Raw genomic sequence first — 27,225 nt, forward strand, 5'->3', positions numbered from 1 at the left:
GTATTTTTGCTTGAATCAAGGATATATAGCTTCCATGATCTTCAACTGTCCGTAGGTAAATTTGTTCTGTCAAGCCACATGCCTTGAATTTGATCACCTATTTTTCGTAATAAAAAATTAAAACTAAACAGCAGTGCTCAGAAATTTTATCTCAGTTTAAAATTAAATAAGATTGAATTAATTTACTTTTTGACTGAAATTTGGCTATTAAGACTTTTTGAATCAAGTAAATGTCAAAAAGAGGTCAACATCTTTACAATGACTATTTCTTAATCCTCAATTACGAATGAATAAATGGATTTACCCTATAAAGTATTTTATTCGGAAAAAGGTCAGTAAAAGGTCGGAAAAAGGTCAAATGGATCCTAATTTAACCATATTTTTCTATTTTGAGTAATAAATTAACAATTACTAAGAATTTGGGACACATAAATTATTTATATGAACATCATTTCTTTTAACGTGTCTCAGATTGACATGTATACAGCAAAAAATGCAAGTTTGACCAATTAGCACAAAATGTTAGTGAAAAAACTATAACATATTTGCTATAGCAAATTTATTGTATTGGAAGGTGTGTTATAACACAAAGTGTTTAGATGATATTTAGGTTAAAAAAATCGTAAAATTTAACAAATTTGGAGCCGTTGAGATACCTTTAAATAATTTTTAAAACTGTTCAAAACTCGTATACGATGTCTTTAGTATGAAAAGGAAAAATTTGCAACCCTTGCAGTTCCACACTTCTCAAATTTAAAAAATAAGCTCCACCTTAATAAGAGGCCATTTGATTTGCAAATAAGTTGACACACCTTAATTTTCTATAAGTTGTGCTTCAGCTTCAGCTCTTTGCGGAATAATCATCTAGAAGTAAAACCACATTATCTACTCCTCTTTTAGGGAATTAGTTACACCTACTTCCCTCAAAGAGTAATGTCATATTTTCTAAATTTACAGACTTGCAGTTTTTTTTTCAGTCAAGTATTCAGTGAGTATTAGTATATATATGTATTTGAAATTAAAATTAGTTTTTTTGGATGATCATTCTTTGAATTAAAAATAAATATATTTTTTAAGACCTTTTTTGCATGAAAGACATTTTTATTGTATGGTCGTATTTTATAAAAGACATATTTGATGACTTTTTTAATAAATAAAAACATATTTTTGGGTGACCTTGGTTTTTATCAAATATATGGTTCTTATTTTTTTGACAAATTTCTAATTTTGACAACATAATTTTAGTTTTGGAGAAGGGCGTTGTATTCCCTCTCGCCACACACACACTCTAATTAAGCACTAGCGTAACATGTATCATAGTTTGAGAGTCACTGCCCTCCTTATACTAAGGTATTATATATATTTTGTTTTGAGCTCAAAATACCGGATCCTCATCACATCTAAAATGGCTTTCAATCAATCATTTTATATTGATATTTTTAACGAGAAAATAGAGTCCATTTAAGATTGTATAAAAAACATTAAATGGCAAAAAGCAAAAATAAATTAAGTATAAAAACTTGTCTATAAAACCAAACAAAAAAGACATGAAACAAGTTTTCGTGATAAAAACCATTTCCGAAGACTCAAAGATTTCGTTTTTATTATAATATATCATTTTCTTATCATTTGAACTTATTTTTTAGGTGAAAAATAAAATAATATTAATATCACTATAGAACAAATATTTTTCAATAAGAAAGTAAATATATTCCTTCATTTTCTTTGAAGACTATTAAAATACAATTGTGTACATAATTAATACTAAACAGGAGGGTTCAATAATAGCAGTTTAATGATAAGAAAGTTTGATAAGATTGACCTATATGAAGTAAATATCCACCTTCCATGAAAACTAAAGTAAATTATGTATCTGTCACCTACATTAGGATGTCAATTATTTCATTTTTTGTTTAAAAAAAGGAATGATGTGTAGGGTTAAAAGTGTTTCTTTTGATAAAATATATGATCAATAAAGTTTGAACTATTTTTTGGAATATTTAGAGGTAGTTTCATGATGCTAAAGTTTTGAAATTGTATATTTTTTAATTATAAAAGCAATTTGATTCGAGTTAAATATCATCCGTATACTATGTATATTGTACAAATTATAGCTTTTTAGCTAAGTTAACAAATTTAGATAAATACAATTGATGTTAAAGGTTTTTCTTAATTTGTATGAACAATCAGTATTTTCGTGTCCAAAAGAACGATAGTAGTATTATAAATGAATGTAGCCCTAAGCCTATGTTTTTTATTCATTGGTAGTTATGCTAATTACGAGCATTTTGTACAAGTTAAAAAATGAAACCGAAAATCAAATGGTAATCCTGACTATTTGAATAATGTTTTGGAGGAGAGCAGCTTAACCCTCATGACGTTTCATTAGAACAGTTTTATAACTCCTTAAAAAGTCTTCAAGTTTATTCTTAATTTATTATGAGCACAAACGAAAGTTTCTGTCAGGTTTGGAATATAATTGAATGTAGTAGAAAAGGAAGTTAACTCCTCAGGAGTTAAATAACAGCTTTGGAAATGAACATTCCTCTTCAATGTGCTAACTTAAAGAGTGAGCTAATAAATTAGATGATCTTAACCTTGATTCTCTTTTTCATTACCTTTTTTGTTAAAAAATACTAATATATTCAAATTTAATTAAACAAAATAAAAATCCATGTGAAATTTTTAACAAATGCAATGAAAATTTAGAATTAGCTAATTTTATATACAAAATGCGACATCCAAGATCATTTGAAGCCGAGGAATATTACAATTTAAATGCAAATAGATATTTTCAATATAAATAACTAATATCACAATATAGAATATTGGCCCAGATTTACTTTCAAATTTTGGTATATATTAATCAAAACGTTTGGCTGGAAAACGCTAACGAACAGACATTTTGTTGAAATACTATATTATCTTTCTTTTAGACAAGTAAATACTGAGTGTGCAAATAAATTAGAAAAAAAAATATTTTATAACAACTGTAATGTAGACATAATATACAAATGATATTATAACCAAATCAGGCTTTTCTATTAAAAATTGTAAATTTTTAAAACTTAACAGCCATGGAGCAACCTTTTAATATTCCTAAAAATGTTTCAAAATTTGTGAATCATATTTTTTTGTCCAATGAAGCCCTTTTAAACCTCCATATCTTTACTTTTTCTGTAAAAAAAATTTAACCATTTGGCGCCCTAACCTGCATATTGAGAGTGGAACCTGAACATTATAAATCATGTAAACTCAAATTAAACTTATATAACTAATAGAGATTTAGAGATTTCAAAGTAAAAAATGTATGTATACAGTTAATGATCAATTGTCAACAATGATTGATTCAAACATTTTTTGATGATCCTTCATTTATGAGAAAAAAGTGAGTCAACAAAAGCAATAAGTCCCTCAGTTGGTTGAATTTTAGAACACCTCCCAATATTGGTTTTAGTGACGCTAAAGGTTTTTTTTTTTTTTGAGGTTATATTCAACTCACAAAATGATTGTTGTTTGATCAAAAAAAGATCTGATTTTACCTATAAGATCTATTCAAAAGGAAAAAAACAGGATCAGTGAAGATATATGGTGCCATAAGCCGATCCAGTAATACAACTATTATCTTTGTGCCCTCGGTGATCAAAATTAATAGCATTGAATACATGAGCACCATCCAAGAGAAAAGGCTCTTGCCATAAGTCAATTCCCTCTAGAGGGAAATACTTAAACCTTTCAACAAGATGGTGATCCTTCGAAAACGTCCAATTTGATGGAAAAGTAGGATGACACTCATTTCCTAGCTTTTGAAGCAACAACTTTAGCTTCTATCCAGTCCAAATTTGAATTTGATGGATTTTTAAATCTGGTCCATTTTGGAGGACAGGATCTCCAAGTAGTCGCACTCAAATTTAGATACACTGAAAGTCTTCATTATTAGAGACTGGAGCAACAATCGCATGGAGGTGGTCCGTATCCTTACCTAATAGACTGAAGACTGTAATTCTTATAGAAGTGGACCATTTTAATTTATTTTTTTTCACACTTATTGAAATTATATTTAGTGATATTATTACAAAATATTAGGTTTCTAATTAATTTAATAAAAGATTTATATACGATCATTCATTTTCGAATATTTTCTGTCAACCCTTATAAGCATACTAGCAGTAGTGCTTGGGATTGCCTGTCGGCTAAAATGCATTTTTTTCTAGAAATATAAAATACTAGCTAAGGATTACTCGGCATTGCTCGGGCTAAGGAGGGAGATGGAAATCACATTGAAAATGGTCAAATTAATTATGAAAATTTAAAAAATATTCAGAAAATACTTTCTCTTAGATTATTCACACTATATCAATCCGGTTAAGTAAGGTTACCTACAATGTCTCATCATAGAAAGACCCCCCCTCCTCCCCCAAAAAAAAAAAAAAAATACTCTTAATATTGCATCTTGTAACCTTAGTAGTAATTTTATGAAATTAAACAATAATCATGTGTACTAAACTTCAAATAACTACCCAACATATATGCATCTCAAAAATTGTCTAGATGAGAAGTACATTTTTATTTACTTCAAAAAATTCCCAAATCGAAATTTGCCAAGAAAATTGAACAAAACTTTTTTTTGCATTAATTTTGTAAAAAATTAGTTTATATAATTTATTGGAATTGTAAAAGAAACAAAAACTTAACAAAAAATAATTGTTCCTACATAAAAAAAAATTATGAAGAATAATCGAAAAAATAGCCCTCAATAACTGGTTTATTTTTGCAAATATTGTAAAAATTATATAATTAAACGTTCCGGAAATTAAAAATACTAAGAATTAAAGATTAAGTTCTAAAATTTAATGTCCAAAATGTATCGTTTTGTAGTATTTCTTTCAAAAAAATTGAAAATTGACGTTTGATAAAAAAATGGAAAAAAAATTGAAAAATTATCTAGAAAGTGACAGATATTTCAGTTAAAAATCAATTTTTATTTTGAAAATTGATATGCGAACCAATCTCCAGAGAAATTTTTACAAGTTAAATTCAATTTATTCATCCAATTTTCTAGTGAAAGTTCATTTCTTTGCACCTGAAATAAACGAAATTGCAATTTTCACCGATTTCTTTTTTTGGCCATAACTTTTTGATTTTGAATAAATTTAGAAAACATATCTATTTGTATAGTTGTTTTTTCGAAACGCCAATCTCTTTTTGATAAAAAACTCAAACCCCTATCTAGTCTACTTGAGCTGCAAAAATCAGTTTTTGTGTTTTGGGTATAGCATAAGCTTTCCAAGCTCAAAAGAGGGACCCATGCAAAAATTTCAGCCTCCTAGGTTCAACGATGTGGGAACGTATAAAGGACATGTACAAAAACACGCACATTCTCTTTTATATATCTCCCTAAGAAGTCCTCAGTGTTACTCTACGCTTTTCATGAGCATACTAACACGAAACTACTCAATACTTATATTAATTTATATGTATTCTTGCCTCAAGAATATAGATAACAGTTTGAGAAAAAAAAAATAATATGAAGGGATGACTGATGAGTAATGTAGTCTTAAGGGGGCTCAATAATTAAAAGAAACAAAATTAATTTTAACATAGCAGCGTTTATATTTATTTCAAATCTTAACATATAATGAAAATGCAAATGAATTAGGATATACATAAGAGATCAATAAAAAGACTAAACCTAAATAGTTCTTATATTATATATGCAATATTTCATTAATACGACTATATTATTATTTATTAAATCAAAATATTTATATGATTTACATAAAGGAGCACTATGTGCATTACACCCTGTATCCACGTTCGATGTAAAATGCACACAACCAACAATAGTTTATGAATAAGACTAACTGTTACACATACCTTCATACAGTATAAACTTTGCTTTATTAATTTATGTTAGCAAATAACATTAAAAAAATATTCTAATTCAATCATGAGAACAATTTAATTACCTGATCAAATAATGGAGTATTTGACAAAGGAAATACAAATTCGTCATTTTCGAAACTTTTATTTAAATATGATTCAATAATTCTTCTGAAAAAAAGGGTAAAGGAATGTTATTAATTATTAGGTATATTTAATACTACTGTACTTATCTAATCTAATGGAATGAGTCAGTCTTGGGAAGTTTAGACCTCCTCTTGCTCCAATTTGGATGCTCCAAATAAACTTACTCTACATATATATGTTGTGTACAATATGCAATATATGTACACGTTGTATCTTGCATAAGTTGATAGTACAAGTTAGAATTTCTACGTCTCATAACTTTTTCATCATTCATTTTAATTACCAACTATTAATTGATATTATCATTTTATTTTGATGGATATATTAAAATTACTAATTATTATGTATTTGGGAATAACAATCATGTAGACATTTGAACTTTATAATGTTATCAATTTGTAATGTTAATAATAAAAAGTAAAAAATTAACCCATTGTAACATATTGTCGATTATGGAATATTCAATGATTGCATTATCTTCACATCAAGTAATGTAAATCCTTCATCTGATATTACTCAACTCATTTTTGAGTTGTAACTTATATTAACTTGCAACTTGTACACGACATAGATATAATAAATTTCATATAATATTAGGAAATCAAAATTTATCCGTCTGTATGAATCTAAAAGGCATTTTTCATCTAAAAAATAACAATTTAGTCATATAATTGAAATTTTGGAGGGATTTTCCTTATAGCATCGAGCATGTGAATACATTGTATATAGTGATCCCTTGTGTATAATATATACATATACAGAAAAGAGGGAGTATAATATACGGAGAGCCCTGTATTATATTTCACTCTGATGTATCTCATAATTCATATACATTTACAATATATGTTAAGATATATATGTATAAGATGCTTGTCCGTAAAAATGAATGAATCTCGCAGGCATTTAGTTGAACTCATACTAAAAAAGAAAGAAAAATGGGTAGAACTCTATAGCAAAGGATTTTTGGAACAAAATTTCATATTTTAATTTTTTTTTTTTTTTGAAATTTTTTTCTACAAAATTTTATATTTGAAAACTTTCATTTTTGAGAATAGTAATGATTTTTTAAATTTTTTTATACAAAAATTTTTATTTTCTGTAAATATATATGAATTTTTCATAAAAATTTCTAAAAAATTCAATTTTTTCTGTTTAACGATGGATTATTCAAAAAAAATTATAAAACATTTACTATTTGAAATTTTTCAATCTGGATTATATATATATATGAATTTTTTTTTTATGGGGGAGGTTGGTTTTTTTTTTTTTTTTTTTTTTTTTTAAATCCTTAGCTATACACAAAAAAATTAATTATTTGAAAAAAAACATTGAAAAATCAATAGCTATTCAGAGAAAATTAACAATTAAGTTGTGGTTTATTGATATAGATAATATCACTTAAAAAAGAATAACAAGGCCTTACAGGACAACTTAGAAATGCAGCAACAATAAAAATGTTAATATTGGCTATGTTATTTAATGACAGGTATCATCAGCCATTAAAGAGAGTCAAGTTAATGGAGGAAGTCATAATAGTTAACCTCTATGCAAGGATAATAAAGCTTAGTAATAACGTCTCAGTTATTTGCTAATCCATTTGTTATGGTGTTGTTGTTCTTTAGTATAATTGACCCAATCCGAGTCCATTAAGCATTGTACATATTACCATAAAGTGTCAGAAATATGTAAGATATTCTCAACAATCCCATGTGCTAATCTACATATATATTATATATGTACTGAGTTAAAACAAAAACAATCTGGAGAAACCCAAGAATGTTATTTATAATTTACGACCTATTAAATAAAATATATCAACATTTCATTATTTTATTGTGACAAAGAAATTTTGCTACTTTAAGTACATTTTGGGGCGCCTCCAAAGGATTAATCTTAATAATTAGTTGAAGAATACAAATTTAATTCAGGCTCAACTTCAAGAAAAATCATTTAAGCTTGCTTTTGTGTAGGCCAGTGGTAGGGAAACAGGGGTAAATTACCACCAATGGTGTATTTTAGAAAATTTTGGGGGTTATGGAAGTGGATGTTATTTCCATGCCTTTAAGAAGAAATTTTACTTCCAATGTGTAAAATGAAATAAAAACTATACCACTAGTTTGGTGTAATTAATTTTACTCCGGGTTCTTTTGGGATAACACTAAAAAAAGTTACCCGGCCCCCGGTGTAGGTGGTCCACGAATGTAAAATAACCCAATAATACAGGGTTAATTATGTATGAAGAGTCACTAGCGGTTTGGTTAAAAGAGGAACACAACTAATGTTTGCAAGAAAGATTTGCATTTTGGCATGCCCAAAAATAATATTTTGTCAATAACTTTATGCAAAATATGATTCGGAAGATAAGGGCAAAACTCATTAAATTCAACGGAATAAAATTATCACAAAGACGTTTCATTAGCGTTTTATGGCAGTCATCTAAAGCCGTCATTCATACCTATTTTAGTATATACTTCAAATATGCTACAATAATAATTATTAAACATTTCAAAGGGTTCTAATTAAAGCACATAGGAAATGTCAAAGATATATTGTATCCATTTATAATTAGAGTTTTTAATATGTACCTACTCTTAGTTTAAATAAAGGTTTTCATTTCTTAAGTAATGAATAAGAAGTAATTAAGATTCTAAAGAGAAGTTGTTGATGCTATGGGTCTCCATTTACATAATGGACTCCGTTTATGTATTGGTATTTATTAGTGATGTAACAGATCCTTGGATTACGGTAACGGGTTATATACAGTTCTTTGCTCTAACGGTTCCTTATTCTTAATGGGTCGGCATATACACTTTTTTGGTTAGAGAGTGTTTGAGTAATTTCTTCTTTTCTGTAGTGTGCAAACTGCCTTTTTTCTATAAACCTACATATTTCAAAAATAACAAACCCCAATTTTTCTTTGGTCAGTACAAAATCACGGTACACGAACCGATTAATTTTGCAAAAACCAGTTCTGTTACGTATTTTAAAAAACGATTCATTAGAAATCTGTGATGTGTGAGATCACTAGTATCTACTATAAGTATTATTTATCAATGACGCTTGTTAAATACATATAAGATATCATTTGTTGATGTTTTACATGTAGGGCTTTATCAAGGCAAAGAATAGCACTTTGTAGTTACATACATAGATAAAAATTCTGTTAAGAAACACACAATTACTTTCTCAGAGACTCTTGTTAAACACATATATGTATATACATATATTTTAATATAATAAATAACAACATCTGAAAAACAGTGTCATAAAGTTAATATTTGAACTTTTTTTTTTATCAATGATAACAAAGGAAGAATAATCTGTATATTGGGAAGGATCAAACCCTCATAAAATTTATTGCTTATTTTTTCTAGGGGAGGGGGGAGGATGAAAGAGAGTTTGAAACTTTTGAAAGGTAGCAGTAATACGAATAGAAATCATATATTCTAATACAATAGATCATATAGTATTAATAGAATGAGCAAATCACTCGGTAGCCTACCTCATTGAATTTGCTAATTAACAAAATCCCAAAATAAAATTGTTAAAGTACTTGAATAAATTTGAAAGTTTTACGATTGAAAAATCATTTAAATAGCTATATTCCTTAGCTATGTAGTAATGTATTTTTGAAGAGTATATATACGGAAATACAGATAAGTAAGGCTATTTTATACTTATAATCCAAATAATATATTCCAAGGAGGGACTCTTTGACACTCTATCTATTCATTTATTCACGCGTTCTTTTAAACGAAACAACGTCAGCGTGATCTTTTTTTTTTTCAAAATTTAATTGACTATGAAAACTTTTTCCTCGCAAGATGGCACTTATTGAGTACCCCATATATGACGTCACTTAATCATTTTTTTCGGTAGCATATGCAATTTTTCTTTCCTACACAAAATTTACCTTGTGAATTCATGGAGATTGTGTAGTACATTATAGAGTCATATATGATGTCATTGGCACACCTAGCGGATAAATGAGCATCCATGTAGCCTACTGAATTTAGATCAAAGTTAATCACGGGGTCATTGTTTCAGAGGTCGTTTCAGATTTTCGTCCTCGGATAAAATATGTCTATGTAGAAAAATAAGATATGAATGTATAAATAAATAAACACTGTTCAAAAGATTTGTTCCGTTAATCGTTCAATTTTTCCCGGTTCAGGCACTCAAAAATGAACGGAAAACATATACAGCACTCACATATAACCGCTCATATCCAAGCCTGATATATACCTACTTGTATATATGATTGGTGAAATCATGTATTTCTATCAGAAATGAAAATAAAGAAGGGATTCATTAAATAAATCATTCTATTCGGATTTGAATTTCACTCATTTTTATTCTTCATAAATCAAAACTCACGTCATAAGAAGTATAAACAATAGACATAGTATTCAAAAATGTATATGTATTTACGCAGCAGTCATATATCGAATACTTTCATTCTCATTCCCGAATTATTTGCAACTTAAAAATATTCGTATCTGCATCCACCAATTTATTCATTTTTATTTCCAAATCATCTTCCGCAGATTTCAAATATAGACATTCGCATCACCATTTTTACATACTCGCTACATCACAAATCTACATTCCTATATATAACATACGTATTTTCTGCATATCATTTCAGATTTTCCAAGATATGTACTATGACTTGAAAGATTCAAGTGTATAAAAAAGATAAAAATATTTCGCATTACGAGTATTGTAATACAAATACCAAAGGAAATTATAATTTTTTTAAATGAAGCTATAAAATAAATTTGATTGTAATATTATTTATTGATCGCAATTGACCAATTTGTCGTCTTGGAATGCTCAAAGGTCAATTACATTTACGTACAGAGATCATGACTCCTTAATATTATTTTTTTTTTTTTTGCAAATAAAAAAGAGGGAGTCGATTTTAAACATAGGTTTGAGTAGTTTAGTGCAGTTGTTCTCAAACCTTTTACTTTCCGTAACAAAATTATTTATAGTATAATTTTGGAAAAATGTGGTGGCTCCTTAGGAAGTATGTAGGTAATTTTTCTCCCTTTTTTACATGCATAACTGAAGTCTCATCGTGGAATTTTATTAACGCTCATCAATGTGTTAACCCCTTTTTATACAAAATTTTAGATTACCATTTATTATAAAAAGACCATTTTGTTGTCCTTTTTATAAAAGAAAATCTTCCCATTTTACTCAAGCCTCGACGTACTACTAGATGGAGGTTCACACACCCCAAGTTGAAGAAGAAGAAAAAATGCTTTAAAACATTTCGTTATTTTCTTTTAAAATAAAAATTGGATATTTTTGAAATAACTAAATTAGAAATTAAATTAATTAAAGGAAAGGGCCCCCCATATTTAATTTTTTTGTCCCTCTGACCGTAGTATTTACCTTGCCTATTGATCAAGACTATTTTACTGGGGGTCAAAATTCAACCTTCTGAGTTGTTTTTTAACTTTGGCTTTACACCCCAGATTATTTGATTTTTTAAAAATTCCATGTGATAAAAATTCCAATTGGAACTTGTGTAATAGGGCATGAGTAAACTATTTTTAAAAATATTCTCTGCAAGTTCGTCGTGTGACAGTGTGTAGCTTGGGATATAATTTTTGAGGGAGTAACGTATTTATAATTTATATTAGATACTATTATCATTCAGAGAGTTGTATTGTTTTGCCACTAGACGGTGCCACTCTCTGACGCTTTGTTTACAAACGAATATAAGTAAACAACGTTCATGCGAACTTTGCATATAATACAGGAAGTTACCTTTAATGTCACACTTAACCATTCCTCTAAAAAGAAACAGAAAAAAGGCCAAAAATCAGTTGGTAGTTGGCGAAATATGTCAATCATACCAACTGCTATTGATCTCTTAAGTACTCCATATCATCAAAATCCAACATAGGATTTGTGCCGGAGACAGATTTGTTGACATAACCAAGATTTTTAGAGTTCATTTGAATACTATCATCAAAATTAAAAAGAAGTTTGGAGGAGCTACTGGAACCTTTAAAACAGGCAAGAGAAGTGGAAGATCCCGCACAGTCCGTAACAAGGCCAAGATGAAGGAGATAAACTCAATTATTCAATGTAGTCGTTCAATAAACATAAAGAATCTTACAAAAGATAAAAACATCCCTCAGAAGACTATCATGATGGACTTGTTAAAGAAAATTTTGGGTTTAAAAAGGATTGGGAAGTGCCGCATATAAATATTGACTACTGTACAAAAGCGGAAACGAGTTGAAAGATGCAGCGGATTTTAAACCTTCTCAAAAATGAGCAAACACCAAAAATCATTGTATTTAGTGATGAGGAGACATTTGTCTTTGATAAGGTCTTCAATTCTCAAACCAAACTGATCCACAAAAATTAAGATATGTAGCAAAGTCAAAACAACCTGCTAAAGTCATGATGTCAGATTATGTTGACTCTGATGGAAAAGATATCCCTCCAAAAAAAAAAAAGAAAGAGCACGGGCATCAACAGTTTTTCCTTTTCTAAAAATTGTATTCAGTTTTTTCTTTACAGACATTCCATCTTTACATATTACTTCCTTGATTTATGAAAAAGAATAAACTATTAAATTGACATGACGTATCAAGTGAGACTAGGGAATCGACAGCTGACAACAAAAATAAACTAAGTATTTTGGCGTTAGCGAGGTTACACCATAAATAAAGTTAAGTTTTTCAACTTATATAATTTGTTAAAAAATATTATAATTGAGATAAATTATGTAAATTGTAATTTTAAGTACATTTTATTTACTCTTCAAAAACATTTGACCATTCATTGATTATAAAATACGATTTCAACAATGCCTTTTCACAAATAAACAGGAAATTGTGTCTATTCATCTCGCCATTATGTATGTAGTTCGTTAAAACCCAATTTACAACTTGGTGTGATGTACATTGTATACATATACGTATGTAAATACATCAGGAAATAAGTTATTAGATTACACGAACTTGAGAGTAAATAAATTCATTAATGAATCTTGTTTACAACAAGACAGAGAAGATCATAACAGTTTGAGTATGAAACATTTCTTGTTATATTTCTACGTTATATATTGAACCACGAACTAATAAATGGAGCAACCCCTCAGAATATCAGAATAATTTATTCACTGTCAATGAAAGGTATTGAAATATTTATACAGGGACGTCCGCAAGTGTTGGGCTGGATGCACTGTTGTACCCCCTTCCCCCAAATTAAATAAAAAATAAATAAGGAATTTGTGCACTTTAAAAATTGGCATTTTTGAAATTTAATTTAATTTTTCAATTTTTTTCCAAAAAAATTAGTTTTTGGATTTTTCTTTTAAAAAAAATCAATAACCAATCCCAAAAATATAATTTTGCAGACACACCTGTTATAGCAATTGAAAAAAAACGCAAATATTAATATTAGACTGTTGCATAATTTGTTTTTGCTTTTCCAAATATTGGAGGAACATCGTCCAAACTTGTTTTATTTTATACAAAATGAAATAATAATATTAAGTTTCAGTCATATCGATCATTGTTTAGAAATTCCTTGGCCCTTGAAGTAGTACATTTCACAATAGACCTCAGCCCCCTGGACTTCTTTTTGTGAGACGCTGTTGAGCACACACCTACGGATCCTACTCCAAAATAAAATCCGAGCCGATCTGAAAATAGTCAATATAATTTAAAAAAATAACTTTTTATATGGAAAACTTCTTCAGATTAATAAGGAATCATTCAAAAGTTTTATATAGTTTTCTACTAAAGTGAGTATTTGATATTTAAAAAAATGATAAACAAAGAGGTGCTATACTACGTAAAAAAAAAAAATTATAAGGCAGTCTAATAATGTACATACAGAATAGAGTCTATAAATAGGTTTGTGTTATCTTTATGTTTATGTGTGTCCTTATGTTTGTGGTCCTTAGGACTGTTTGTCCTTAAGACTGATGCTTCAACTGTCGCCCCTCAACTGTTGGAATTTTTCCAACAAATATTGATGGGTTATTAAGCTAGATAAAATATTTGGGATTGGTATTAAGGGTATTGCAAATATCTTGCAAAAAATATTCCTGTTTCAATCCTAATGCAATATAATACGAACCAACAGATTATATTTTTGCTTTGTTAATTAATTTATTCTATTATGTCGTATTAATAGAGCAAAGTTTGTCTATATGTCTGAAAAACAGTCACACAGGATACCCATTATATTTTGTACCCTGAGGTATATAATATACATACTTTTTATCTAAGAAATAACCTTGTAGTCATATTAATGAAATATTGCTAGCGTGTACATGTAGCATCAAACTTATATACATCAGGGTGCACTATATAATGTATATAGTGTACCCTGATGTATATAATATACTTATTTCTGATCTAAAAAATAACAATATAGTCGTATTAATGAAATATTGCAGGTTTGTACATGTAGCATCGAATATGTAGCACCGTTTCTGTTTGTGTTTATTATTACCCTCCTTTGTATGTTTTAATTAAAATGCTCTAATTGTATATCAATATTTAAAATTGGAATAAAATTTAAACGCTGGTACGTAAAAATCAATCAAGTGTTGCAAGTTTTTTGTATGTAGCATCAGTTTTTTGTTAGTAAGCTCTCCAGAGACAAAAGTACTCTTCCGTCATCACGTCATCATAATAAAAAAATCTCAAATTCTTAATATTATTCTTTAGGACAGAACACGTCGTATGAATTGATATAAGTATTGAGAAGTTTTGTGTGAGTGTGCTCATAATTTTTTTTTGTCTTTTAGTCAATCCTTGATTACTCCGGGCAATATCGAGTACTACCACTAGTAACCGAATAATTTAAAGAAGAAAAAATACCCTGATTGACGTCACCAAAGACGATTTTAAATTCTTTAAGGACCGTCAAGTGAGACTGGACTGTGATCCTGGGTCCTAAATAAGAACGACACAATACTATCTATAATAGACTCATTGAAGAATGAGATAAATATTGGAATATCATCATCATATATATTCTCATCATATGATTTTGCATATTAATAATATTTCTCATATTGTGCTCAAACATAAATCATGACCAGTTCTCGTGTATTGTATAGATATTAAACATATTCAAATGCAATAGAAATGGAGAATTCTTCAGCTTCTAATGATATTCATCTCGCGCAATAAAAAGAAACAAGTTCATTTTATTGTTTAAAAAAAAGAGAGAATTGTGACCCAATTGAGTCAAATTTTTTAAGTCATTATTTATATTGTTTTTAATACATTATAATTATTATTATTGTTATTACTTCATAACAACGATGATATCCATATATTTATATATTATGTATACATAATTAGTATGACTATAATTGATTAAAGATGTGCTGAAAACACATTTTTAGGCAAGGAAATCCATATTTTTAAATGTACGCATATGATTGGGAATCAACTGACTTACACCAGCCAATTACTACTCATTGGAGGTATACAGGAGGGAGCCTGGTGTGGCAAGTCTCCATTAAATATTAATTGGTGCCCTACATGGACAAAATAAAGTTTACTAGCCTCGCGACCAGACCTATATCCAAGAAAGGAAATCCAAGTTCTAGGAGAAGTCATGACTAGGATTTTTCTTTAGTGGTTAACTGATAACATTTTAATTTTGTAATCCCTTTTTTTTATTTAAGCCCAAAATTTGTAATTGTTATCAATATTTGTTGAAAAAGTAATTTATTTAACATGTATGTTATTATTAGACTCCTCAGAAGTAGTTACAGATTTAGAGGGTACATTTTAAAATAAACGATTGTTAAGCACAAGAATTCTGAATTTGGTCAAAATTCTGTGTTTTAGTAAAATAAAATTTAAATTAGGGGCATAGTATTCTAGAGGAATTGAATAAATACTCATGGTGCTTAGTTTATTTTTTATATATTTTTTCCTAATGAAGGAAGGAGTAAAAAATGAGATTGACTCATCCCAAAAAAAACAACAACAACGAATTACTCCTTTTATATTATTCTCCTGTAGCAATCACAAGTATTCCATGTGTCTAGAGTTCCACAAGAAATGTTATAGAGGAAACGGATATATGTAAAATTTCCTAAGTATTGATAATAGTCCAACAAACAAATGAAATATTGGATCAATAACTCAATCCATCTCAGATCCATGGAGATCTTAAAATGAAGAAATTAGCATTTTGATGAATTTTTATCTTTGATATTTCGGAAACCAAAGCTATGATAGTCAAGTAAAATACATCATTGAAAAGCTAACAATAGGTTTTAAAAAACAACTAATTTCACAATATTTTTGGGATTTTTGTTGTCACCTTAATTTTTTCAAGGTGTGTACTTATTATTTTTTTGTTTGTTTTTTATTTTAGGTATCTCAAGTTAGGACACTTATAAATCTTTAAAAAAGTGTAGAGTCGTAAACTCATGGAAATATGAGTAATTGTATAATTTATAAAAATAATCACTTCATTTATAGAGTAATTTTCGTAAATAATCTTTTAAATGTAATATAATAGGGTATTATGGATGAAACCTTATTTTCTTTTTTTTTACTATATAAATGAAGTTAGGATCTTTATCAATCACACCATTACTCCTAAATCCATGGTTCTACCACTTTATAAATATTTTAATTTGGGTAGCAAAGGAGTCTTTTGGAAGGATATGGACGGTTAGTTCTCCATATTCACAAGTTTTTGATATTAAAATCCGTTTACTTAAAAAAAAGTTGGAAATAAAATAATGTCTACATTTTTAAAGTAAATAAATATTTGCATAATGTATGATTTGAACAATGATTGAAATAAATTAAACTGTGTACTATCATATGGCTTCATACTTCAGTTTGATATAACCAACCTTGTTTACTATTCGCGAGACTCGTACCAAGACTGATTTGTATTTTGTTCGGTCTAAGTTCTTTTTTCTAGACCGATATCAACTGATATTTTGGTATAAACATTAGTCTCAAACTGTGAACCGAAATTATATTTTCTTTACAAAGGCCAAACATAAAAAAAAGATAATTTTTTGTGTGATTGAACTAACTCGATTTTTTATAGATTGAGTTTTATCACGAGACTGGTCATAACCTAACGTATTTGTTCGGTTAAGAATAATAAGTCTTGGACTAGTGTAGGATTTTTAGATCTATACTCGTTAACCTAGCTTTGCTTGGCACCCCCTCGATGTCCCTTAACCTTTGGCTTGGATTCGAGTTTACTCACTGGAATCTTTGGGAATCGTAGAATATCATGGGAATTAATATTTAAGATTATATCTAATCAAGTATTTTTATATGTATGTATACTTTTTATTGTTTCAAAGATATTGGAACAAGATAATATGGGTCAAATCCTTTTAAATTGTTACAACTGATCCCTTATCGCCCCATTTTTGTGATATGAAGCTTCTTCAATCCGCTCTCAAATGTATTTTTGCTGAAAAATAAAGAAATATCTACCTACATACATAGGGAGATTGATCTAATCACAACTGTTTCGTACTGTAAAAGGTAAAATAAGTTTGTCTATAGATTTTTCTTCTTTCCTTCGTATGTTTCTTTAACTAAAGAGTAATTCGATATTACATACATACATTTGAAACACTAAATAAATCTCTTTTTAACCGTTTCTGATATCAAAAATACACTACAATATTTCATAGTATACATTTCATTATTTATCCGAAGAAGAAACTCCTCTATTATATACAATATGGACCTACCTATGAACTATGTACAATCTATAATTGTTTTTAGAATTTGAAAAAACGAACCGATTCTCTCTCTCATGGGAGCAGTTTCGTGGAGTGTATTTTCTTTAAAAAATTTAAGAATTATTGTCCTGCAATTTAATTACTCCTACAATAATATATTCTACAAGAAATCGTAGAGATGGCTAGAGACTATTTTATGGGCGTACTCCCAATTAATATTAGCCATAGCTGTCAAGGACTATGATTTGAATACAATTCAAAAATGTTGATAGGATAATAATAAATAACAATACACTAAAGTCGATCCATACGCAAAGAATTTGGAGGGTTTTGCGTTAGCATTTTCCCATGAGAATCTATCAACTACATCATATGTAGATTTGGAATTAAAATAGATCAGATGGATTCATGTCGAGTTAGTTGACCCATCACCATTATAGGTACTCATCACTGAATCTTTTCAATACCAGGACAGTTTTTTCCCCTTCACTTCTCTAATAAGAAGAATTAAGAGGAGATTAAATGTTTAAAATCTATTTATAGATTATTTTCTATGTATATTTTTAGTAATCGTTTCAAAATGGACGAAATTTTCTATATATATAACAATCCATCGGCTCATTGGTAGAAGGACGATCACGTGATGTGAAATAAGAAAAAGAGATGTTTACTATATTATTAAAAATATATATTTAATTTTCTGCAAATCTGCTTCTATAAATGTAAGACAAATAATACATAGAATTCAAGGCACAATAAAATATGATAAGGGTAATAAATATTAGGGAATTTTTATCTTCTTTTAAATGTTATATAAAATATAGGCAAATTTAAAAAAAAAAACATGAGATCCAATATGATAATGAACATATTACAACAAACTGTTGGATGATACGAATATATGTACGATACGACACATCATCAGAATCATCTATCCATACCGGGACTTAAAAGAGAGAAGAAGGAAGGAAGGATTAGGAAAGATATCATCATCTTCTTCTTTAGACACGATTAATTTTCCTTTTGGCTTCTTCAGTTTGATTAGCTTCAAGAATTGATTCTTGAAGGTCCATGACGAATTTATACCTATCCATTTCTGAGTCTGCATTGAGTGTGAGAAGAACGGACTCACTCTCATCCTTTCTGCAAATTTGGACACCAAAGCCATAGACTGAGGTATGAAATAGACTCAGTTCGAGTCCCACAAGTGGAAATGAGTCTTTATATATTAGAGAGGTCTTTTTCCCAAACTTTGAAGACTGTCGAGTCACTATGAGTAAGTCATTGAATAGGAAAATGTCTCTTTTTCGGGAACTTAGATCCGGATCCTTCTTTGCCATAATGTCATTGACTTCGTACATTTCGCAAATGCATACCAGACGACGAGAATGAGAAGCAATTCTGGCTGTTTTTCGAGAATTAGGCTCAAGGATCTTTTCTTGAAGAACAAGGGTCTGATAGAAGTGATCTCCCCATCTTTGAACTCATCTTTCTTTACGGCCTTGTAAACAGATTTGACTAATTTTGGATCAATCATGAAGCGAGAAAGCCTGTCTGTAAAATCAGAGAGGCTCATCTTCTTCTTTTTCTGTGCATCTGCAGCATCAGTCATGAGTAAAAGAACGGCATAACTGAATGCTATGACTGCGTCCGAAGGAGCAGGGTCTTCAGCACAAAATTTAGGGTTACACTTGATGTAGCGTTTGGAGAATACTTCCAGGATTTTACGTATACGGGATGCATCACCTGGAATATGAACAAGCTCCAAAACTTTTCTGACTCCTTTATCAACGCGTAGCTTGGAAAAGTCAAACAAATCCATGAAGCAGCTTAGAACTTTCATGCAAAATGGATTATCTAATTCAGTTATGTACTCCCCTACTTTGTGCTTAGAGAGACCAGAACAGTCATGAAGGAATTTAGCTACAGAAGAGGGAGACTGATCTAGGAAACTCTGGGATAAATACTCAATCCCTGACATGGGGAATTGATTGAATAGATTAAGTCCAATACGATATAGTCTTTTGCACTCAACCTCTGCCATAAGTTCACGATATTCAGCCATGGCTTTAGCTCTTTTCTTTCTTGCTCGTAGAGCTGAGTCTGTTTTGCACTTCTCAGGCTCTTCATAAACATGACTAACGACTTCCTCACTCCCAGATCGACGACCTCCATTCATCATAGACATATATTGGGGATGTTCTAAAGAGCCTCCGGAAACTGCATTGTAAAGTAAGTTAATGTAATGTGTCTGACGATGAAAATTATCCCGGGAAGTGAAAACGGGTTGCATTTTAATATAATCATCCTCCTCGACAGCTGTTTTAATGGTTTCAATGGTAGTATCAAGTCGACTTGGATGAATTGCTTCGTAGTCACCATGAGGAGAGGATGTAACAGCACGGAAGAAAAAGGATTCATCTTTGCTGGAGGTCGGAGTGACGACACGCGTTTGGTCGCAAGATGAAGTTAGACTAGAACTGCCGGAACTTTCAGATGATCCCGTGGACATCAAAGAGGTTCTATGATGATTTGGTTTAGGAAAGGTAGTGGATCTATTTGCAGTGGAGTCCCGACTTAGATTTAAATAGGCTGGTCTTCTCAAAGAGAGCTTCGAGTTGGTTCTTTTAGGTGGAGCGGGAGGTCCATGGATAGAGGCCCGAATGGTTTTGGATCCCCAATCTCCAAGTAGGCGGCGTGGATTAAAGTCATGTCCAAAACCTTCCCTAAGAAGGGCATGTGATTGAACTGGAGGAGGCATGGGAGGAATATCCTCCATGGCGGAGCAGAGTGTTTCTAATTCGTCTCTCTCATCCTCTGAGGGTTGAGAAAAAGGGAGGGGATGGAGTTTGGGCATATCTCCAATGGGTTCCGTCTTCTTCAATAGAGGTAAATTGAGGTTTTTCATAGGTGCGTAGAGTGATTCGAGTTCTTTGATCCCTGGTGGGACATAGGTGGACTCTCGTAGAGCCTCATCCGAAAATTTGGGAATGAAAGGCTCTTGAGGAACGGCCTTTTGGGCTGATGTCAATCGACGAGGAAGAGTAAACACGTTTGGAACAGGGACTTTTATCCCAGCAGGGCCGCTCGGAAAGAGAGCTCCGTCATCCTCAGAGGCTCTTCGAATCCGAGGGGCTGTTGCAGAAAAGGAGGAAGACCCTTTCTTGTTATTCTCATGGACTTCTTTTTTAAATTCTGCAAAACTGTTTTGAATGAGATGGTCCATCGAATTTAATTCCCTATCAATATAGTCTTGCCAATGACCGTTGTATTTACGAATCCCGATGTTCGACGTTGGAACTTCCATTCTAAATGTGTATCTCGAAGTCTATTCAAGTATTAAAGTCCGATTTTTGAATTCGGAGTCATAAAAGAATCATCACTCACATTCAATAACAATATTAATAAATAATAGACGTACACTCCCTCAACGACAAACCTTTAAACAAAACTAAATCTTGGGAAAGAAAAATATATGCGCTTTGCCATGGAGAATCATAAAAATCACCTTTAGAAAATACGAAGACAGGCACGCCCGACGTAAAAAAAGAAGAATACAATAGTAATAACACTACAACAAGGCGCGCTTCGTACGAGTACTACTACTACTACTAGTATTATTTTATTTACCCCTTAGCTACACCACATATGCGACTACGAAAGAAAAAAAAAGTACATACACACACATTAATACAAACATATTTTACAATAAAAAAGAGCGTTTTCTTTCCCCCTCTGGCTCTCTCTCTCTCCCTCTTTTCTCATGCTCCCCCCTTATTTCTCCACCTTCCACTTCTTCTTCCAGGCTGAATATTCACCCTGTATTGGTGAGACGGGTTTTATAAAAATGAAAAATTGAGTGAATATGTATAATTTATGCTATAGTCCATGGTCGAATGCAGTTAATTAATTATAGACTTTACTTTTTCTATAAAACATTTTTTGAAGAGCGACACCAATTTAACTGACGTCATTAATTCTATCATTTTCATAACTAAAGACGACACTCTTTAGGGGGGGGGGTCCATAGTTGATATTTTTCCTACATAAAATGGACAAATTCCCAATAAATCTTGATGAAAGTTCATCAAATGGCTTCAAAAATTAACAAAAATAACATAATACTAAATACTAATTGATGCCAAGGAAAAACAGTCACACTTGAATTTAATCAAAGTAATATATTATATTCTGATAATTCCTATGAACTGACTAGATTTGTAAATATTCATTTTATTTCGGATCGAAATAGTAGGATCATTGGAAAAAAAATGTATGAGTCCTTCCTTTATAATGCTTACTTTATTGTCTACAATATGGAAATAAGATTTTTTAACGATGTATTAACATACTTTAATACATATTACTAATACTTTGCAACTAGACAACAGAGAGGTAGATTTCAGACGGACAGTTATGTTTAAGTCATTTTATTTTTCAGTCCTATTTTGACATACAATAATCGAATATACTCCTGAATGAAAAAAGGGTTTCATTGTTTAAAAAAACTTGGTTGTTCAGGCTCTCAAAATGACCGACATCAACAGAGCTGACGTCAACTGAAACGTTCTATATATGAAAAGGAATATCAGGATTTATAACGTCATTAGCAATCAAGAGAGACTCTCACATATTTACTTTAGTTAATTCTATTCGAAAGAAAGAACGCCGCCGATGCATCATCTTTTCATCCATCAGTCAGTACAAAGAAAGTATCCGAAAACATCTGATACACCTACTGCTAGTTATATTAATATTGTGTTTACTGTTTCTTAAACGAGCTAGCAGAGGGTTTAAGGGGAAAATAAATACAGAGAGATCATAACACCTTAATTTTATTTTTCAATGGTGCAAAAACACATTATAATTTATAGGTGATTAAACCCCTGGCTTCTTTAATTTGAGAGGGTTCATATAATTTACTACTACCATGGTCATTTATACACAGCTACAGGCTTTTATTTTCAGAGTTCTTTGTTAATGGAGTCATATAGTGCTCAGCCAGGATCCTTTATTAGCACCTATCTATTTCGCAAGGACTAGACAAAATAGTTGAGAAACATAGTATAAAAGAAAGGAGGCCGACCCATTTCCGTTGCCAAGTCATTTATTATACATATTGAATGAGGGTCCTGGGATGTGTTAATGAGTTATTATGAATGATCAAATCTCTACAATAATTCATTGTACTTGTTCATTTTTTTATAACTAGTAACTGAGACCATGTAGGACCAACAACAGCATTCCATGATCAAGGGGGCTCATAAAGGGGTGAGAGGGGACACTTTAACAACTTTTCTACATATAAATAATAATTTGGAACCCAATTAAGAGATCAAGGAGGTATGCTAGAAAGAGGCAACACTCATTTTATCCCTCTGTAGCTCTGACTCTTGTTATGGTACAGTACTTCTCAAACATTTTTATTCCAGGGTGCATTATTGAAATAAGTATAACCGCCATGGGGCGCATCCAGTTCCGCTCCTAAGGTTTCGATTTTTTGTTGAATATATTTTTAATAACATTTTTGATAAAATGTCTATTTAACTTCAATATAACTAATTTTCCTAATGATATCCTATTTTTCCCGACTTCCATATCCAAGGGGTTGAACCCACTCTCTCCAACCCCGTTGCAACTGTCATCAAGGCAACATTGAACAAAGTTTTTGTTCTTTTTTTTCTTTGGATAACGAAAACTTACATTTTTCTGGGCATATGGTAATACTCCGGGACCTACAATTTGAGAAACACTCGAGTCAGATAACTCAAATTTCATACAAAATCAACTTATTGACAAGGAAATGAACTTCCTCAGAGGGATGTAAGTTGTAACAAGAACATACATAGTTCATAGAGATGATTAGAAGAGAAAGAGGAAAAAACAATTCGCATTTGAGGAAGTTTGATGACGAGGAGCACAAAACCGTGGGTGTGGCGTAGTCAGTCCGAATGATCTCCTTCATTTTAATACATTGACTTGATATGAATGTAATAATAACAATAATTACTGTATACTATATGTACATGATGAAGTATATTTTGTATTGTTGAAAGAGTGTGTACTGCTACTGGCTCCAGTGTGGCCCTTCTCTGCATATCATTTAATACAATTTAAAATACATATATTTTAATATTATGTGTATCTGTTTGTATGTATGTACTTACGAATCTCAAGTTTATTAATAAAGACGTTTCTATAATATTGTATGTACCGGGCCGTCAAAACGTTTTGGAACATGACTTTAATTGCGTTTTGAGAGATCTTGGTTAATTTTATGCAAAAGTTGTTTTAACAATAAAGAAGATCCGATTGTTTACCTTTTGAACGCCTGATTTACCAAGTCTCTACGATAAATATTATTTATTAACGAAAAATGAGCTAAAAAAGGCAAGAAGTGGCTTGTTTAGTCCGCGCCAGATTTAGCAATTATGATGCTGTAAAAACCTTTCTGTAGAACCAACATCTGGAGGATTACGTTAAAGGTCAATAATGGTGAAGAAATCAGTGATCGTCCAATGCTGTAAAAAAAAAAAGCAGGTGGCAAGTCTCTGGAACATATTGAACGTTTTTCCTCACTCAACAACAACAATTACGATTTGATCGTGCAAAAAGCCTGAGGTATTATGGAAACCGATTTTTGTTCTTCTCGGACGAGAAGGCGTTTACAGTAGACACCGATAGGCAAAATAATCAGGTCGTATGTTTTGGAGAAGTCAATACATACATTTTTCCTTCAATTGTTCAATTGTTTTTCGTTTAGGAGATCAACAATGAAACGACAGGATGAACGGTGTTCATTTTTTGCTTAATATCAAACCCTGTTCATAAAAAATAAATCTTGTAGGATATTGACAAACAAATTCTAAAGTGTTAAATTACGGTGTAACTTCCTGTATCTACATACAAGGATTCCTGCTAAGTCTACAATAGTTCCGAAGCGAAGGTTTGTCACGTGGGATATAATTGATAATTATTAGCCACAATATTTCTAATAAGCTGAAATGTAATTTTAATAAACAAAGCTAGAATAAGTGATGAAGTGCCTTTTTAGAATTGAGAGTACCCTGTTAATTGAGAAAATGAAGGGTAATCACTTCCTACTTCCGTGATGGATTGATTAGAAAGTGGAACGACCATGAGCATTCATTTTTACACCTTTTATCAACTAATGTGGATTTGTAAGGCCTATATTGATTAACTTGAAGTTAAAATCCGTTAACCCATTTATTTTTCAAATTAATCTTTAAGGTTCAAGTTAAAATAATAAAATACAAGTTTGAACAGGGCCATTTCGGCAACTATATAACTTTTATCATCCCCTAGTAAAGTAGATCTTCTGCCAAAATATTGACTATTTGTTACATTTTGGAGACAGTTTTATATTATTGCTGGCTAATGTGGCCACACATAGGATTTGATGAAAGTTTTTAATTTTTGAATATAATTAAGGAATTGGCCATTTTAAAATTAAAAATCACAAACTTTCAAAACACTTAGTGCTAGAATTTAAAAAAATATCCAAATAATGAAATATCTTCATATTTATTAATGACCAATTTTATGTGGATACTCCTATAAGTAGAAAAAAATAACTTAAAGATGTTTCGAGTCGAGCTATATTTATTATTTATTCAAAATCACATCTCCCAATCCACCCTTTGGCCCTTGACAAACATTGATATAAAGGACGCTACGACGCTCTTGAATATCATTGTTTCCAAGATGAATCAATAATATTATTATAATAATACATAAAAGTATTCCACAACTAATGATTTTCCTAATTTGTTTCAGAATTTCAAAATATATATATTTAAAGTCCGCAAAAGATGTACTTAACTATACAAATTAAATTGATTGCTTATACTAAATACTATAATACTCATTATAGTACAAATGAAATTAAGGTCAATCCTAGCTGAATAACTTTTTTTAGTCCACATCAATTGACTTCAATTTGACTTTTGCTCACGGGAACACAGTAACAAACTAACTATACAGGGCTCGTAAAAAAAGTAACCCATCAAAAAGTATATATTTAAAATCAAATTAAAGGCTAAAAAACTATAATATTAGAAAATAATATTGATTGCCCATAAAATATATTCAATATTACTCAATATGAGGCCCCTCTTTTGAAATCACGTTTTCTAAAATCTAAACAATACCTCAAGGCCTGGCAGACATTGTACTCCCTGGACATTATTACCTTTTCCTTGTTTATGGGAGCTTTCGAAGTTTCTACAGTGACGTCCAGGATTTTGAGTTTATCCTTTGTTTATGGTGTGCTAATTTAAATGAATAAAACTTTTGTCAACAAAATAACGATTTTTTTAGTTCTTTCATACAAGTAATGCTTATGCATGTGTATTAGCTCAAAGATATTGGTCACAAAATTTTATATATATACATACTCTAAAAAAATTAAAATTTATGAATTTCAAAAATTAAATAACAAATATAAAATTTTTTGGTGAAATATTTCAAAAATCCTAAACACAAAAAATTAAACTTTTTGCAAAAATAAAAATTCAAAATCCATAAATGTTCACATAAAATTATTTTTTTGAAAAAAAGTTCAAAAATTAAATAACAATTATTAATTTTTTTGGAAAATCATTCCAAAATCCTATTTATCAAAAATTTCAAATTGCAAATATTATATTTTTTAGAAAAGAATTTCAAAAAACCTATTCACGAAAAAATTAATTTTTCGGAAAAAAATCAAAAAATTAATTTGAAATATTAAATTTTTCGGAAAATAAAATCCTAACATTCATAGTTAGTTACAGAAAATTAAATTTTTCGGAAAATAAAATCCTAACATTCATATTTAGTTACAGAAAATTAAATTTTTCGGAAAATAAAATCCTAACATTCATAGTTAGTTACAGAAAATTAAATTTTTGGAGAAAAAAATTAAATTTCAAATAGTACAATGTTTTGGAAAAAAAATTCTAAAATTTATAGCTATTAAGAGATAATTAAATTTTTTGAAAAAAAAATGAAATCCATTCCTATTTACAAAAAATTAAATTTTTTGGAGAAAAATTTCAAATATTAAATTTTTTGGAGAAAAATTTCAAATATTAAATTTTTTCCTCTGCTGCATAATTTGCCAGAATGACGGGGGGGGGGAATCTAGTAAAGACAAAAATTCCTTAATTGGAGAGGGCTACACCCCCCTCCAGCCCACTACCTGTAGACACCCCTAATGTGTAAATCGTATTATTTAAACTGATGAATGTAAACTGAAATCTGATACAGACTAATTTTGGATGATTTTGTTTCAAGAGGTAAAGAGAAAGAGAGATAAATAAATAAAATAGACTCCCATTGAAAGGGGTTTTATAAATGTCTTCGTAGCCTTGAATAAAGGCTTATTTTACCTCATAATTTTGACAATTTTTAAATTAATTATTTTGTGTGTACCCTTCATTTAACGTATTTAAAGTAATTAA

At 30.1% G+C, this 27,225-nt stretch overlaps 1 protein-coding gene across 1 annotated transcript; it reads right to left on the reverse strand.

The window, feature by feature from the left end:
* Positions 1-18,427: 18,427 nt before the first annotated feature.
* LOC121117192 (uncharacterized) lies at positions 18,428-21,266 on the reverse strand. Its single transcript, XM_040711544.2, has one exon. It carries the CDS (start codon positions 21,066-21,068, stop codon positions 19,077-19,079), a length of 1,992 nt encoding a protein of 663 aa, XP_040567478.1. The 5' UTR covers positions 21,069-21,266; the 3' UTR covers positions 18,428-19,076.
* Positions 21,267-27,225: the final 5,959 nt, after the last annotated feature.

The sequence above is a fragment of the Lepeophtheirus salmonis genome, chromosome 1 (genome assembly GCF_016086655.4).
Source record: "Lepeophtheirus salmonis chromosome 1, UVic_Lsal_1.4, whole genome shotgun sequence".
Classification (NCBI taxonomy): domain Eukaryota; kingdom Metazoa; phylum Arthropoda; class Copepoda; order Siphonostomatoida; family Caligidae; genus Lepeophtheirus; species Lepeophtheirus salmonis.

Excerpts from the sequence above, each read along its gene's own strand:
- LOC121117192 (XM_040711544.2), bottom strand. The coding sequence starts at position 21,068 with ATGGAAGTTCCAACGTCGAACATCGGGATTCGTAAATACAACGGTCAT.